Source organism: Pogoniulus pusillus, chromosome 34 (genome assembly GCF_015220805.1).
Source record: "Pogoniulus pusillus isolate bPogPus1 chromosome 34, bPogPus1.pri, whole genome shotgun sequence".
Taxonomy (NCBI): Eukaryota; Metazoa; Chordata; class Aves; order Piciformes; family Lybiidae; genus Pogoniulus; species Pogoniulus pusillus.
This window is the reverse complement of record NC_087297.1, coordinates 687,968-703,017: the sequence shown is the minus strand read 5'-3', so window position 1 is coordinate 703,017 and position 15,050 is coordinate 687,968. Positions and strand designations below refer to the sequence as shown.

The 15,050-nt window shown below is 50.7% G+C and overlaps 1 protein-coding gene across 5 annotated transcripts in view; it reads left to right on the top strand.

Annotated features, from left to right (window-relative positions):
* Window positions 1-267: 267 nt before the first annotated feature.
* ROCK1 (Rho associated coiled-coil containing protein kinase 1) overlaps window positions 268-15,050 on the top strand; it is a 101,468-nt gene continuing 86,685 nt past the window's right edge. For all 5 annotated transcript variants that reach the window (XR_010308366.1, XR_010308367.1, XM_064170690.1 and 2 more), the window contains exon 1: window positions 268-1,401. Coding sequence is in view for 3 of the 5 variants with exons in the window: in XM_064170690.1 (XP_064026760.1) it covers window positions 1,309-1,401 (93 nt within the window). In the remaining 2 variants the exon portion in view is untranslated. The remainder of the gene's footprint in view (window positions 1,402-15,050) is intronic.

The following is a 15,050-nucleotide window of genomic DNA, read 5'->3' as shown; positions in this document are numbered from 1 at the left end:
AAACGAAGCAGACGCAAGGCGGGCAACGTCCTCCCGGGGCACAGCCGCCTTTGCCAGCAGGGCGCTGGCCGCTTGGCTCGGCGCACAGCTCCGCCAGCGGGGCGCGGAGCCGAGCGCAGAGCGCGGCCGCGGGGACCCCGCTCCCGCGGACCCAGCCCCCGGAGCCCTTCCCTCCCGCCCCGCGCCGGCGGGCACGGCGCAGCCCCGCCCGGTGCTCCCCGCGCATGCGGCCTGCGCCGTGCTGCCGCCCCCCGTTCAAACAGGAAGGCGGACATGTTGGTGCCTCTCGGAGCTTCCTCCGCTGCCGACCGGCCTGACGCGCTGCCCTCTCCTTACGCCGCCTTCTCCCCTCCTTCCCCTCGCATCGCAGCATTGGGTCCATCCTGAACTTGTCCGGACTGCCGCCTCGTACGTGAGGTGGGGAGCGGAGCCGACCCGACGTTGGCCGCGGCGGGAGGCAGCGAGCAGAAGGGTAGGGGCAGCGAGATGCTGTTGCCGTCTCTCCGCCGCTGAAGTGCCTCGTCCCGTGCCCGTGGGGGCCACTCGCAGCGGGCCCCGGGGAGGCCTGTGCGTGCCGCGGGCAGCCCGGAGCTGTCGCTCGCCCACCCGCAGCAGGCAGGGCACAGCCGAGGAGAGGGGCACAGCCGAGGAGAGGGGCAGCCTCTGCGCCGGCCCGCCCCGGGCTCCCTCCGTCTGTGCCCATGGAAGGACCAAGTTCGGGGCGCTGAGGCACGCCGCCGAGAGGATTTTACTACGTGGGTGTTGGCTGCATTCTCCCACTTTTGCCTTGGTGTGCCTGCAGGCTTCTGCCTTTCCCTCCACCCCCCTTCTGTTGTCGCTTTTTCTCCTGGTTTTCTGGAAGGAAGGCTGCGCTTCGGAACCTGGCACCAACCTGCCGCCGCTGCTGCAGGGCGAGGAGGAGGAACCGCTACGCTGGCTGCCAGGGCGGCTTCCCCGGCTGGGAGGATGAGGTTACTGAGACGCTGGGGTCCGAGTAGAGGAGGGAGGGAGAGGAGACCTGCTGCTGCGGCGGCCTTGTGAGCACCCTAGGGAAGGGCCCGCGTGGAGGAGTGGGGAGCAGCAGCCTCGTTGTGCCCCCCCGGCGGCGGACTCTGCTTCGGTTCTCTCAGCCTGGGGAGCTCGCCTCGGAGACTTGTGTGGTTGAAGGGGTTTGGCAGGAAGCGCTCCCCAGCCTGGCACAGGCTGTGCGGTTTCTCTTCTGTGCTCACTTGTTCCTGTTTTTTACTTTTTCATTGTTTTTAACCTTACTTTGCTCGGGAATAAGGGAAACTTTTAATCTGCGGAAACATGTCGACGGGAGAAAGTTTTGAATCTCGGTTTGAAAAAATCGACGTGACTTTAAAGGACCCTAAATCCGAAGTGAACGTGGACTGTTTGCTGGTGAGTAGGGAGCGCCGGTGGGCCCCCGGCCCCGTCTGCCCGAATTCCTTACCCTGTGGGACCGAATCTCACCCTCCTGGCTGAGTCACCGCCCGCTGAGCTCCGCGCCCGTGCTGTGTTTGCTCAGCGCCGAGCGGAGGGTGCCAGGGTGGCTTTGTGCAGGGAGAGCGGCTCCTGTGCCAGGGATGCGCCCGCCCTGCCCTGCCCCAGCCTGGCAGCCTCTCGCTTCGGGCTCTTTCTGCAGCGGCTGGCACCAGAGGCGGCGGACGCTGTGCACAGAGGCTGGCTCCCGAGTGCCGGTGGGCAGAGGCTGTCAGCGGCTCTGATACGTCGATTCCTTCCCCGACAGCTGTTTGTAAGAGCGAGAGCAGCACGAGCTGTGGTTAGGCACTGACCGCTGATTGCAGCCTGTGCAGCGCAGACGTTTGCCAACGCTAAGCAATGACGTGTAAAAGCCAGCTCTGCCATTAACGTGCCTTTAATGGACAAATACCCGTGGCGGGGGGTTAAATGCTGCTTGGTGTGCAAGGCTTGAGATAGAGGGCTGCTTGCTTATGGTTTCCTGCCTTGATCATACCAGGTGGTTCTATGGATCTCCGCAGTGAGGCCGGTGTTAGAATTGCATCATCAGAAAGCAACCCAGAACACGTCCTGACATAAAACCAGCATAATTCGATAGATGCTTGACAAAAGTGAATATTTCAGTTGTGATGATAAAAAGCACCTCTACAAAGGTATACCAAGTGCAGCCAGTTTGTTTGGTATGCGGCTGGGTGCTTAGCTATGCCTAGAGATGCTCTAAAATAGCATATTGCAGTTTGTGCAGTGCTGAAGTAGAGAATTTCTTTTCCTTGTAGGAGGTGATAGAAGTTATTTAGTTTTCCTAGTGGCTGTCTGTTGTAAGAGAGGAGAACAAAGAAATTTGTGCATAGTGTGGACTCTGACATTTGGGTTTGGGGAAAGAGAGGGGCATGAAGGAGGAGATAGATTTTAATAGTTGTTCTGTTGCTGTGTGGCTTTCAGCAGAAAGCTCCCTTTACCGTAAGGTGGGGAAGAGGTGAAAAGGCTGACAACAAAGAACGTGGACGAGCTCATGGTGTTTTGTGCTCTGCTTAGTACGTCACTGGTTTGTGGATTCTGAAGTGTTGACAGGTCCAACCTGCAGAGTCTGTGGAGATCGCTGCCACAAGGGAAGATAACACTGCCGCTTTCAGCTGACTTGCTGCTTTTGGTCTCGTTTGGTGTCTGTCATCTTAGAACCACAGCTCACCAGAAGAGGTCTGAGGGTTGGGATGCACTGTGTCACTTTTGAGAACTCAGGCTGGAGTGCTGTTGCTATTTTGCACCCAGCTCTCTTGATCGGTATCAAGAGTGTAGATCCAGAGGCTTTTATTAACTGTAACTTGGTTTTCTAGTAGGTGCTTTCATGCTGGCTGTGCCATGAGGACCTTGCTGCAGTGATAGGAGGTTGAAGGTATCAAACACACAGCTGACACTATCTTTAATTGTGTTCATTCATCTTTCAGGTTAAGGATTTTGCTCTTTTCAGTTATCTGCATTGTGATTTGGATCCAAGCTGTAGTCAGTATGGGAATGCACTTGGGATGCTTTCTGTCATGCTTGTGTGAGGCATAGTTCCTTTGCGCAGGCTGCTCATGGCTTGGTGGGTGGACAGCTGGCCAGGTGAAAAAGTGGCTGAAAGGCCAAGGCCAAAGACTGGTGGTGAACAGAGTTAACTCCAGCTGGCAGCTGCTCACCAGTGGTGTTCCTCAGGGCTCAGTGCTGAGCCCAACTCTGTGTAACGTCTTTATCAGTGATCTGGGTGAGGAGATTGAGAGCACACTCAGTAAGGCTGCAGATGACCCTAAGTTTGGTGGCAGTGTTCATCTGCTTGTGATGGTTTGGGTGTTCCCTGTCCCCCACCCCACTTTAGCAATCACCCAGACTAGACTCAGCCAGATCTGGAAATACGAATGAAGCTTATATTTACAGCTAGCACAATGTACAAGCAGATAGTTACAGTCTATACAGTTAGAGACAGAAATAGACAAGGTAAAAAGGTAATACAGAAACACAACTCCCCTCCCAGAGACCTGAGTCCCCAGGAAGGGCTCTGAACTAGCCCTGCACCTTCCCCCTGCCCCTCTCAACCTTACCCCAGTCCCAAGGAAGAATGGAGGTTCAGCCAGGGAGTTAGGAAGCAAAGTGGATTAGTCCCAAATGGAGGGTGAGGTTAGAGAGCAAGATGCAGCTCAGGCAGCAGCCCAAGTGAGAGTGGTTATCTATGTTTTTATTTCTTGTTCCTATACATCTCAGCAAGCCTATGAGGGAAGTAGCCATCACCATTGTTTTCCTTTCACAGCCTGTAGTCCAGTTCTTCTCACTAAAACATTCTAGCCTGCTTCAAACCAGCACACTACTGCAGGGTAGGAAGGCTCTGCAGGGGGACCTGGCCAATTTGGATCACTGGGCTGAGAAGCAGCAAAGCCAATGCTGGCTCCTGCACTTGGTTGATGACAATCCCATGAGTGCTTCAGGTTTGGGACAGTGACTGGAAAGCTACCTGGTAGAAAAGGGCATGGGGATGCTGGTCCACAGCTGGTTAAAGCTGAGCCAGTGTGTGTCCAGGGAGCCAAAAAGCACACAAGCATCCTGGCCTGGATCTGTCATAGTGTGACCAGGAGTAGGGCTGCCCCTTGAGTACTGGGCTCAGTTTTGGCCCCTCATTGCAAGAGAGACTGGAGAAGATCCACAGGGTGCTGGAGCATGTCCAGAAAAGGGCAACAAAGCTGGTGAAGGCTCTAGAGAACAAGTCCTGTGGGGAGTGGCTGAGAGAAGTGGGGCTCTTTAGCCTGGAGATGAGGCTGAGGGGAGCCCTCGTTTCTTTCTACACCTCCCTGAAAGGAGGTTGGAGCCAGGTGAGTGTTGGTTTCTTCTCCCTAGGAACAAGCGTTAGGGTGAGAGGAAATAGCCTCAGGTTGCACTGGGAGGAGGTTTAGGTTGGCTATCAGAAGAAACTTCTTCCCTGAAAGGGTTCTCAAAGCCTGGCACAGGCTTCCAAGGAGGTGGTTGAATGCCCATGCCTGGAGATGTTTGAGAGGCAGAGATGTGGTACCAAGGGCACCAGATTGGGTAGAGTTAGGAAATGGTTTGACTCAAAGCATTTTCCCACCAAAACAATTCTGTGACAGTTTGAGAAGGTGACTTTGCATCTCAGATCCTAGGAAAGTCCTTTAAAGTGAGGTTTTGTTGTTTATAAATCAGATTTTGGAGTGTTCCTGTAAAGACAGCTTCACCAGAGCCATGCTGTGCCTTCCCCAGCCAGCCCTAGGTACAGATCCTGTTCATACAAACTAGCACCAGCTGCAGTGCTGCTTCTGAAGGAATCAGCTGCTAGGTGAAGTGAGCTGTGTTTGGTCGTTGTGTCGCTCTCTCTGCTGGCTGAACTTTTGCTCTGTTCATCTCATCTTTTCATCCTGACTCAGGTCTTGGGCTTTTTTCTATAGCTTTTAATGATACAAACACTTTCTAAATAGTTTAGATATTTTGCACCCATTTCTTAGTGTGATTATTGACACTACAAGCAGCATTCTTGGCCCGAGGTAATCTTTATATACCTTCATTTAGTCTATTGTCACCTATGTGGATATGTTCTTATGGAGGATCGCCTTAGGTTCAGGTTTAGTTGATGTGGACTTCAGATATCTTCCAAGCTGAGAATGCCTTCTCCCTGCATCCCCTAGTTAAAGTGGGAGACTTGTCAGGCTCTAGGCCTGATATACTGTAAAAAAAGATAAGATAATGTTATTATGATCACACCACATTGAAAGTATTTTGTGTTTTGTAGAACTCCTTAAATCCATCCCCAATTTTTTTGTCCCCTTAATCAAAGGTTGTGAATTGATGTTTTAAGTTGCTCTCCCGTTTCCTGAGCAGAGGGGTTGAGTAACTGCGTGTATCTGAGAGGTAATAGGCGAATAAGCTGCTTGCAGGCAGTGGGTGGGATTCCATACAGGTGAGCTTCAAAGGCTGGAGTTCCTCTAGGTTTGGGGCTGTGTGAAAAATCTCAGCAATGCCCTTGGCTTCTGTTAAAATGCTTTTATTCTCTTTAACTTGACCTGGGTTTGCTTCTGTTTTTAATTTCCTTCACCAGCTTACAGCCTCTGTAGACTGAAAGACAGGGAATAGCCTTTCAACCAATTTGGTAGCAATTTTGGGTTTTGTGGTTGGACTCTTCCAACCTGGTTGATGCTATGATGCTAAGCTCAGTTCTGTGTGCTAGCAGTGAGAACAGTAAAAGAAGCTGGCAGGGGGCTGCTGTAAAGGAAGGTGAAACCAGAGCAGGCAGCAAAGGCACTCTGAGGACTGCAGAACTTCAGCTTGCATGCTGCGGGGGGGACATTCGTAAAGCCGACGTGCAGGAGAGTGGGGCAGTACCGTAAAGCTGATGCGTAGGAGGGCCGTGGTGCTGTTCTTGTCTCTCTTGCAACTGTAGTAAAAAAGAGTAACACAATTAAGTTGCAGCTGTCTGTAACTAAATTTCTTTGGGGCTTCCCCGCCGTTGCTGCAGTCCTGTGCCAGGAAATCATAGCTGACTATCTTTTCTGATGAGCCATGAGGAGCCTGGAGCCCAAGCTCCGTGTACAACACATGCCCCAGCACCCTGTAGTGCTGCTCTCAAAACATGGGGGCCTGCGGGCCCTGCAGCCCTGGAAAGACCTATTGAGGCTGAAGTATGTGTTAGGTGGTGACACTGGGGTGTGCCACGGCCAAGTACTGGTGACTGCCTCGGGTGTGCTAGATGGAGCCCCTGGCAGTGTAACTAGCTCTTAACTCGGGCTTGGTGTCTCATTAATCGTAGAATCACAGAAGGATTTAGGTTGGAAGGGACATTAAAAGGTCATCCAGTCCAAAACCCACCACAATCATCAGGGACATCATCAACTCCAGCAGGTTGCTTACAGCCCCAAACAACCTGACCTGAAGTGGTTCCAGGGATGGGACATCTGCCACCTCCCTGGGCAGCTTGGGACAGGGGCTTGCTACCCTCAGCATGAAAGAATTTCTTCCTTCTCTCCAGTCTTTCAGTTTCAAACCATGTCCCCTTGTCAAAACAGGCTTTGTCCCTGGCGTTCGCATCAATGCCTTGAAGCACTGAAGGACCACCAGAAAGTCTCCCTGGAGCCTTCTCTGGGCTGGACAACCCCAGCTCTCTCAGCCTGGCCTCACAGCAGAGGGCTTCCAGCTCTCTAATAGACTTTGTGGCTGCCTCTGTCTCTGCTCCAACAAGTCCATGCCATTGTGTTGGTAGCTTCAGAGCTGGACACAGGTCTCCAGGTAGGGTTTCAGCAGAGCAGAGATGCAGAATCCCCTCTGTGGTCCTGCAGGCCATGCTTCTTTCCGTGCAGCCCAGGGTACAGTTGGCTTTCCTGACTGCAAATGCCTGTTGTTGGCTCGTGACCAGCTTTTCACCCACCAGTACCCCCAAGTCTTTCTCTGCAGTCCTGCTCTCAGTCCCATCATGGATGCATAGAATGGTTTAGGTTAGAAGGTATCTTAAAGATCATCTAGTTTCAATGACCCTGCCATGGGCAGGGAGACCTTCCACTGGAAAGGGTTGCTCAAGGCCTCATGCAACCCTTGAACACCTCCAGTGAGGGGGCAATCATGACCTCTCTAAGCAACCTATTCCAGTGTAGCTCACCATAAAGAATTCCTCCCTCCTCTCATCACTACAAGCCCTTGTAAAAAGTCCCTTCCCAGCTTTCTGCTGGACCCCCTTCACGTACTGGAAGGCTGCTGTAAGGTCTCCTCAGAGCCTTCTTTTCTCCGGGTTGAACAGCCCCAACTCTCTCAGCCATTATTTATGGATTTTCTTCCATGAACTCTTGAAGTCATCTCCCAGCCTGTCCAATACTGAGGATTTCAGACCTTGCACTTGGCCTTGTTGAAACTCATGAGGGTCACACAAGCCTGCTTCTTGAACTTGCCCAGGTCCCTCTGGATGGGTCCTGCCACTCTGGCTCGTCAGCTGAACCACTCATCTTGGTGTCATCTGCAGACATGCTGAGGGTTGCTCAATCCTGTTGTCTGCCATTGACAAGCTTAAACAGCAGTGCAAAGTCCTGTTCCGTGAGCTTACTTCTACAAGCTGGAATCAAACCAGACTTCTTACTCCTCTGTTTTTTTTGCTAAATCCCTGGGGCTTTTGGGCTTCCAGTTTCTGGAGAGCAAGGAGGGAGGGGTCTAACAGGTGGCTGGCTGGAGAACACCTGGGCCCAGAGCTACCTCTGCCCTTGATTCAGGCTAACTGGCAGATTTTCATCACAGTGCTTGTTGCTGCTCAGTTTGCTCTGATAGCTCCCAAAGAGGTTTTTCATGCAGACATTTGAGTCACTCAGTTTGTCAAGTACTTGGTCAGTTATCTGAGCAGTTGATGTTTAAAACTTGGGACTTAGCCTTAATCTTCAAAGGTTTCAGTGTTTCAGCAGCCCAGCTTACATCAGCTGGCAGCAGTACACGCTGCGCGGCAGCCTTGCTTTAGCTGCGCTCCAGAGGCTGCTGGCTTTGCTGCACCAGAACCACCCAGGGCAGAGCTGGAGTTGCCTGTTTTCCCTAGGCCCGCTGTGACTTCACAGTCAGCTGGATGAAATGCATGTTTGTCTTGCACAGAAGAAGGTGAGAGGATCACATCCTCCTTTGGGATTTGGAGTGCTAACTCTGGGACAATCTTCTGAAGGCCCTGCCTGTGCTTAGGGCTTTGGGAAATCTTTGTTTGGTGTTTTTTTAAGTAAAGACTACAACTCCAAGTACCTTGATAGATAAGAACTTCTCAAGTAAAAGTGTCTGTCAAAACCCACCTGTCCTGACACCACCTTCACTATGCTCTTCAAATCCAGGTGATCAAATGCTACACAGAGTTGGTGTCTGAGAAGCTTTCTGTTTGCTGCTGAGGCTCCTGCATAGACAAAGCAGAGTCTGAACGTTTGCAGAGTGTCTGGAGGTAGCTTTATGTAAAGGGAGATGTCATTCATGGTCGAATTCCTTGGGCATGGGTTTTGTTACCCTTTAGATCCAAGTCTTGTGCTTGGGTGGGGACTATCAGTAGGATCAGTATGGACTGGGTGTAGAATGGGTTGAGAGTGGCCTGGCAGGGGACTTAGGGATATTTTGAGAGAATATCTGAATTATCTCCTGTCTGAGAGAGTCTTTTTACTCGGGCCTGTAGTGACAAGGCAAGGATCAGTGTTACAAACTGAAAGAAGGTAGGTTTGGATTGGATATAAGAAGGAAGGTTTTTTAGTAGGAGGATGGTAAGGCACTGGAAGAGATTGTCCAGAGAGGTTGTAAATATCCCATCCCTGGAAGCACTCAGTGTCAAATTGGAGGGGACCTTGAACAGTCTGATCTAGTGCAAGATATCCTTGTCCATGGGAGTTGGAACTAGATGGCCTTTAGAGACCCTTCCCAATCCAAATCATTCTGTGATTCTGTAGTTAGACTTCTGGCTGACCCAGAAATGTGATTCTGTATCTTCGAGTTGCCATATGCAGGTTTTCTGTGCACTGTGGTGGCAGGGTCATATTGCCTGCTCATCACTACCGATTATGAAGTGCATAGGTGAATGTGACAGGAATGATAGAATATCTAACTTGCTATGCCAGTCCAAGGTAAAACGCAGCTGTAAAGTTGGCTTTGGAGATGCAGCAGCTTGGTGGATTCTCATTCCATGTTGTGCCTCTTAGAAAGCTGCTTTGAGGTGCTGTAAGCCTCTGAAGAGATACTGGTGGAGATGGTGGGGCTGTCAAAATCACAGAATGGTTTGGGCTGAAAGGGACCTCCAAAGGCCATCCAGTCCAACCCCCTGCACCCAGCCAGGACATCTTCCACTAGAGCAGGTTGCCTACAGCCCTGTTGAGCCTAACCTTGAATATCTTCAGAGATGTGCCTCAGTCACCTCCCTGGGCAACCTGTTGCAGTGTTTTGGCACCCTCTTAGTGCAGAACTTGTTCTTAACATGCAATCTTAATCTGCCGTGCTCTAGTTTGAAACCATTGCCCATGTCCTGTCCCTGCAGGCCTTTGGGAACAGTCCCCCTGCAGCCTTCTTGCAGCCTCCTTCAGGTACTGGCAGGCCGCTATTGGGTCTCTTTGAAACATTCTCTTCTCCAGGCTGAACACCCCCAGCACCCTCAGCTTGTCCCTGTAGCAGAGCTGCTTCAACCTGCTGATAATGTTGTGGCCCTCCTCTGGACCTTCTCCATCAGGTCCATGTCCTTCCTCTATTGAGAACTCCAGAGCTGGATGCAGTCCTCCAGGTGAGGTCTCGCCAGAGCAAAGCAGAGTGGCAGAATCGCCTCTCAGGATCCACTGTCAACGCTGCTCTGGATGCAGCCCAGGCTGCCCTTGGCCTTCTGTGCTGCAGTCTCTCACTGCCTGCTGATCTCCAGCTTCTCACCACCAGCTCCCCCAAGTCCTTTTCCTCAGGGCTGCTTTCTCTCACCTCCTCCTCCAGCCTGTGTTGGCAGTGAGGATTGTTCCAGCCCAGCTGCAGAACCCTGCACTTGCTCTTGTTGAGCTTCATGAGGTTCACCTGTGCCACTGCTGCAGCTTGTGCAGGTGCCTCTAGATGCCATCCTCTTAGTGTTGGGTTTGGTGTGTGGCAGCAGTTACCCGGCAGTGACAGGTAAGTGACCCAGCGCTGCTGCAAGGAGCACAAGGAGAAACTAGAGCCTGTAGGATCTGAGATATTTTTCCCCTATAAAACCCTCTAATCAAGAATGACGAGAGGAAGTTGCTGTTAAGGCATGTTTTGGCAAGAGGAATACCCCCCCCCCCCAACTGTGTAATCAATTACAAATGCTCTTATCAAGTACAAATATTTGTAAACAATGCTCTTTTCCCTGGCAACTCTGGAGTGTTTGGAGGTTTTTCTGGGGGGAGTGGTAGGAAGGAAGAGGGAAACACCTGGAATTTGTTTGTTGGACAAATGGCAAATCAACCTGTTGGTCTGTAAATCTTTGCTGAGGACAAGGAGAGCACTCCCTGAGAACCTGGTGCATGCTTGGAAGCCCTGTGAGCAGATGGCACTGCTAGCCTCGGAGCTGCTCTTAGCAGGGTTCCTTGGGCTATTCTTCAGCACTGTGCAGCACTAAAGCTTTGTGTTTCTCTTGCTGAAGAACACTGAGATGTTTCTCCACACAGGATGTTTGTCTTGATTTTTGGGAAGTCTCTAAACGTGATTAAAAACTGTTTCTTTTGTGGATGTTGCCTGATGCTGTTTGTTAAAATTCTTTGTCATTAAGAAATTGAAATTTCAAGTGGAGATCCTGAACAGCTGAAAATCCTTCTTTGAGAACCAGATTTAGAGAATGGCTGAAGACTCTTCTGTCTTTGCCTCTGTCTAGTCCTTCAAGCAGCAGTAGAGCCAGAAGGGTGATAAGAGAACACTGGCAGAACTGCAGGCACTCTGCAGACAGCACCCAATTGTAGCTGGTGAAGCCAACTTTTGGCTTTTGCATAGCCTGCTAAAATAAGCTCCTGAACTAGCAGCATTTGAACAAGAGCTGAGGCATGATCTTTGGAAGAATCAAAGTGGTTTGTAGCTTCCCTTGTCTGCAGGGTTTTGCTCTGCTGAGATGATTGCATTTCATGTGGTGTCATCTGTAGTCAGGTGCAGAGAAGGGCAGCAAGACTGGAGAAGGGCCTGGAGCAGCTGGGGGTGAGGAGGGGCTGAGGGAGCTGGGGGGGTGCAGGTGCAGAAGAGGAGGCTGAGGGCAGAGCTCATTGCTCTCTGCAGCTCCCTGCAGGGAGGTTGCAGCAAGGAGGGGGCAGCCTCTGCTGCTTGGGCGCAAGGGACAGGAGCAGAGGAAATGGCTCCAAGCTGCCCCAGGGGAGGCTCAGGCTGGAGCTCAGGAGATATTTCTGCCCTGGAAGGTTCTCAGCCATTGGCACAGGCTGCCCAGGGCAGTGCTGCAGTCCCCATCCCTGGGGGTGTTCCAGCAGCCTGTGGAGCTGTGCTTACGGAGGTAGTCTGGTGTTGAGCCTTCAGAGCTGGGTCAAGGGTTGGAGTGGATGATCTCAGAGATCTCTTCCAACCAGCTGAATCATTCAGTGGTGATGTACATCCTGGCAGTGTTGGCAGGGTGCAGCATGCTGTGGTGCATGTCCAGTTACAGCAGCCGAGAGATGGTCTGGCCAAGCAGCAGCTGCTTGGGCCACTTGCCTACCTCTGTTCCTAGGGGAGAAGCTGCACAGGATCAGTACCAACTCCTAACTAGAGCACAGGTCAAAGTCTGATGCTCAGCTTCTTGTAGAGGATTGGCTTTAGCAGAAGGCTCCCAGTCAGTGTTTGTGCAGCAGACTGTCAAGGGCTCAGAGCAGGACAGCTCTTTGTGGACAGCTCCTGATGGAAACCCACCTGCTGATTTCTTCAGAGATCCTTCAGAGAGGAAAGAGACTGAAGGTAGGACAGGGAGGTTGTGCTGGTTATGCTTGCCCCATGCTGGGCTGTGCAGAACCATGTCAGTCATAGTGTGAAGCAGTAGCTTGAAATAGGGAGGCTCTGGAGCCTCACACCTTTGTCTTGATACTGTGCACTGTTCTGCACAGTGCCACTGATTTTTGGCCAGCATCAAGAGAGTGGAGGTGGCTGCACTGCTCTTGACCTTGCCTTCTGACTGGACATGCAACTTCTCAGATTGGCTTAATCTTTGCATAAATAAGTTTCTGTTAAGGTTCTTGATGGAAAAGAAGGGTCTGAGAACCACACATTCTAGGGGAAATAAAAAGTAATTTTTCTCTGTCCCCTTTTTAATTGCAGTTTGACAAACTCATCAGTGTGGTCAGGAGTAAAAGAAAGGGTTGATTACAGCCACTACTTGCAGGCTGGGAGGTTTCTTTCCAAGTTTCTGATGCCTTGGGAGTAGAAATGTGTGTTTTTTCAGTTGAAGATTGAACCGGAATAAGCAGCTGAAGATTTTCCTTCTCATCAGGCTGGTTTGTGAGAGGTTGACTAACTGCACCAAAGCAGGGCAGCTTTCATTTTTAACCCCTCTGGTGTGTTTCAGCACCCGCAAGCTCACCTGCCGGTGGTGTCCATGGCTGCCTTCTCTGGCAGCAATGTCCAGCAAAGGTGTGGTTTAGAAAGCGGCTAGGGAAAGGGTGAGCTTCCTCCTGCAGGAGGAGTGAGGGTGAAGTCTTCACGTGGAGCTAACAAACTTTGTAGGACAAAGTGATGTGTTAGCAAAAGATGGGGGAAGGAAAAAAGAAATGAGTTTTTGGGGAATGAGTTTTGGGAGTAATCAATTCCCACAAAATATTTGTGTTCTCAGGAGCTGGAATCAACAGGACCCTTTTCATAACAACTGAAGGAGTCTTCTTGTCCTAACAAATAACTTGCACCTTTGAGCTAAAGATTGGACAATATCCTGTAGCTCTGCTTGCCTTGGAATTGCATCATGTTAAACCAAAGGTTTTCAGGGATAATGGAGTGTAACTTCTCCATCCTAGAGCTAGGGAAGTAAGCTGGGTCATGAGCTAAGTCCCCTTTCTTCATCCAGAAGAAAATGGAACGTGTGAACCATAAGAGCTCATATTTAAGTTGGATGAGACTCCCCTGTCCTCAGCTCTGCCAAACATGAGAGTCTCTTAATTTTTGACAGAGAGGCTGTTAGCAGGACCTCATGTTGTTTACTGCTCAGATCTGTTAATTCCTGCCTGTTTTCTACTGCAGAGGAAAAGCAGTAATGAAGTTCTGATAGAGGAATGGCAGCTGATGGGGCAGAAGACATCAGAAGTGTTGTCAGTGATGCCAGTCCTGGCTATGCAAAGGCTCTCCAGCCAATTCTTAACTTGTGCAGCGGCCATTTGCCTGCCATAAATTACTTCATTCTTAGCAGTGCTAAAAAGTAACTGTCACAGAATGGTCTGGCCTGAAAAGGACCCCCAAAGCTCATCCTGTCCACCCCCTTGTGCTCATCAGGGACATCCTCCACTAGATCAGGCTGCCCAGAGCCCTGTCCAGCCTCACCTTGACTATCTCCAAGGATGGGGCTCCAGCCACCTCCCTGGGCAACCTGTTCTGGTGTTCCACCACCCTCATAGTAAAGAACCTGTTCCTTGCATCCAATCTAAATCTGCTCTGCTCTAGTTTGAAGCCCTTGTCCACTTGTGGCAAGTCAGCCATTCGGTTGCAATCCTTTCTCTTGTTTGAATGCAAATCAAATCTCTGACAGGACAGGGAAGCTGAAATCAAAGTTACTGTGCCACGTTGTCCTCCCCTTCTCCTGCTTAGCTAATGAAATACCAAAACAGAGGGAGCAGCAGTGCAGTGTCGCTGTCTGTGTTGTGCAGAACACAACATAGATTTCACTTGTGAGGTGGTGGTAGGGTACCGGAAGCAAAGGAAAATGCTTTGTGTAGAAGGAGATCAAATCATGCCTGTCCTCAAGCTTTAAATACAAATAGGCTTGGGAAATGGGCAGAGAAATCAGGAAGATTCTAATTAAAGATGATTTGGGGCTTGAAATTGTTTGTTTGGCCTATGGTGACTTCAGTCAGGGCTTCCTGATTTCTTCAGGCTTTTTGTGAGACTGTTTTGAATTTCTATTTCCTGCATGTAAAATAAGGAAGTGCTTCCCCCACCTCCCCCATCTGTGGTTTCGATGGCCTGGAGGCAAGCTGCTGGTTGTGCTCTTGTTCAGAGGCAGGGAAATTTCACTGGTACCACCGTGTTGTGGTTGATAAGCACACATCAAGCTTCAGGCATGTGTGTGGCAAATAGCAATGGCAAAACAGCCCCAAAACCTCCCCGAGAAGGCTCTTCAGACTCCAGTGAAAGGAAGGTGTTGGCTCTTTCTAGCGCAGCAGTGAAGGTGCAGTTCTGGACTGGGCTGCTGAAATGGCAGCCTTGGCTCTCGGGTTCTGAGGAGCTGCAGCTTCTGGAGTCACAGATGTTCCTCTAGATAAACAGGAGAAACTTTTGTCTGAACTTAGACTTCTGACTGCAAGACACTGTTTTAGTTTTTCTGGTGGTCTGTGTGCATTAGTACCTGAGCCCACAAATCACTTTGCTTCGGTGTCAGTCGATCTTTGCAGTGCCTGAACTCTGGTAGTGGCATGGAAGCCTTCATGTTCATCATGCTGGCCTGTGACTTTGCACGGACTCTGGTGGGGACTTACTGTATTTTCTGGGGGGAAATTGGAGACAAACTAAGGGCTTATGAAGTTTGATGCTTTTTATGAACAACAAAAAAAGCAGTACTGCCTGGCTGAGCTCTGTGGTATGTGAAGCTGTGAAAGTGAAGATCTGTACATTTCAAACTGCAGCTAGACTTACAAACTGCACTACCAAATGCTGAGCTGGTCGTGGTCAGTAGTCAAACAGGAGGCTGGTCCTGTTTGCCATAGTTTCCAATAGTTGTCATCACTGGAGGAAGTGGGGAGAGATGACTACAATGTTCCTGAATGTTTCGAGGGCTGTAATGAAATTCATTAGTTCTCTGCATCAATTCCCCTTCTTGCTGGCTTCCCAGGGAGAGCAGGTGGTGCTCTGTGCTTCCCAATGCTTGCACAACTGTGGCTTGCCTTCTGTCCTTAGAGGTGTGCTGCCCAAGCTTCCACCAAAGCCTTCCTGGGAAAAGCTTCATT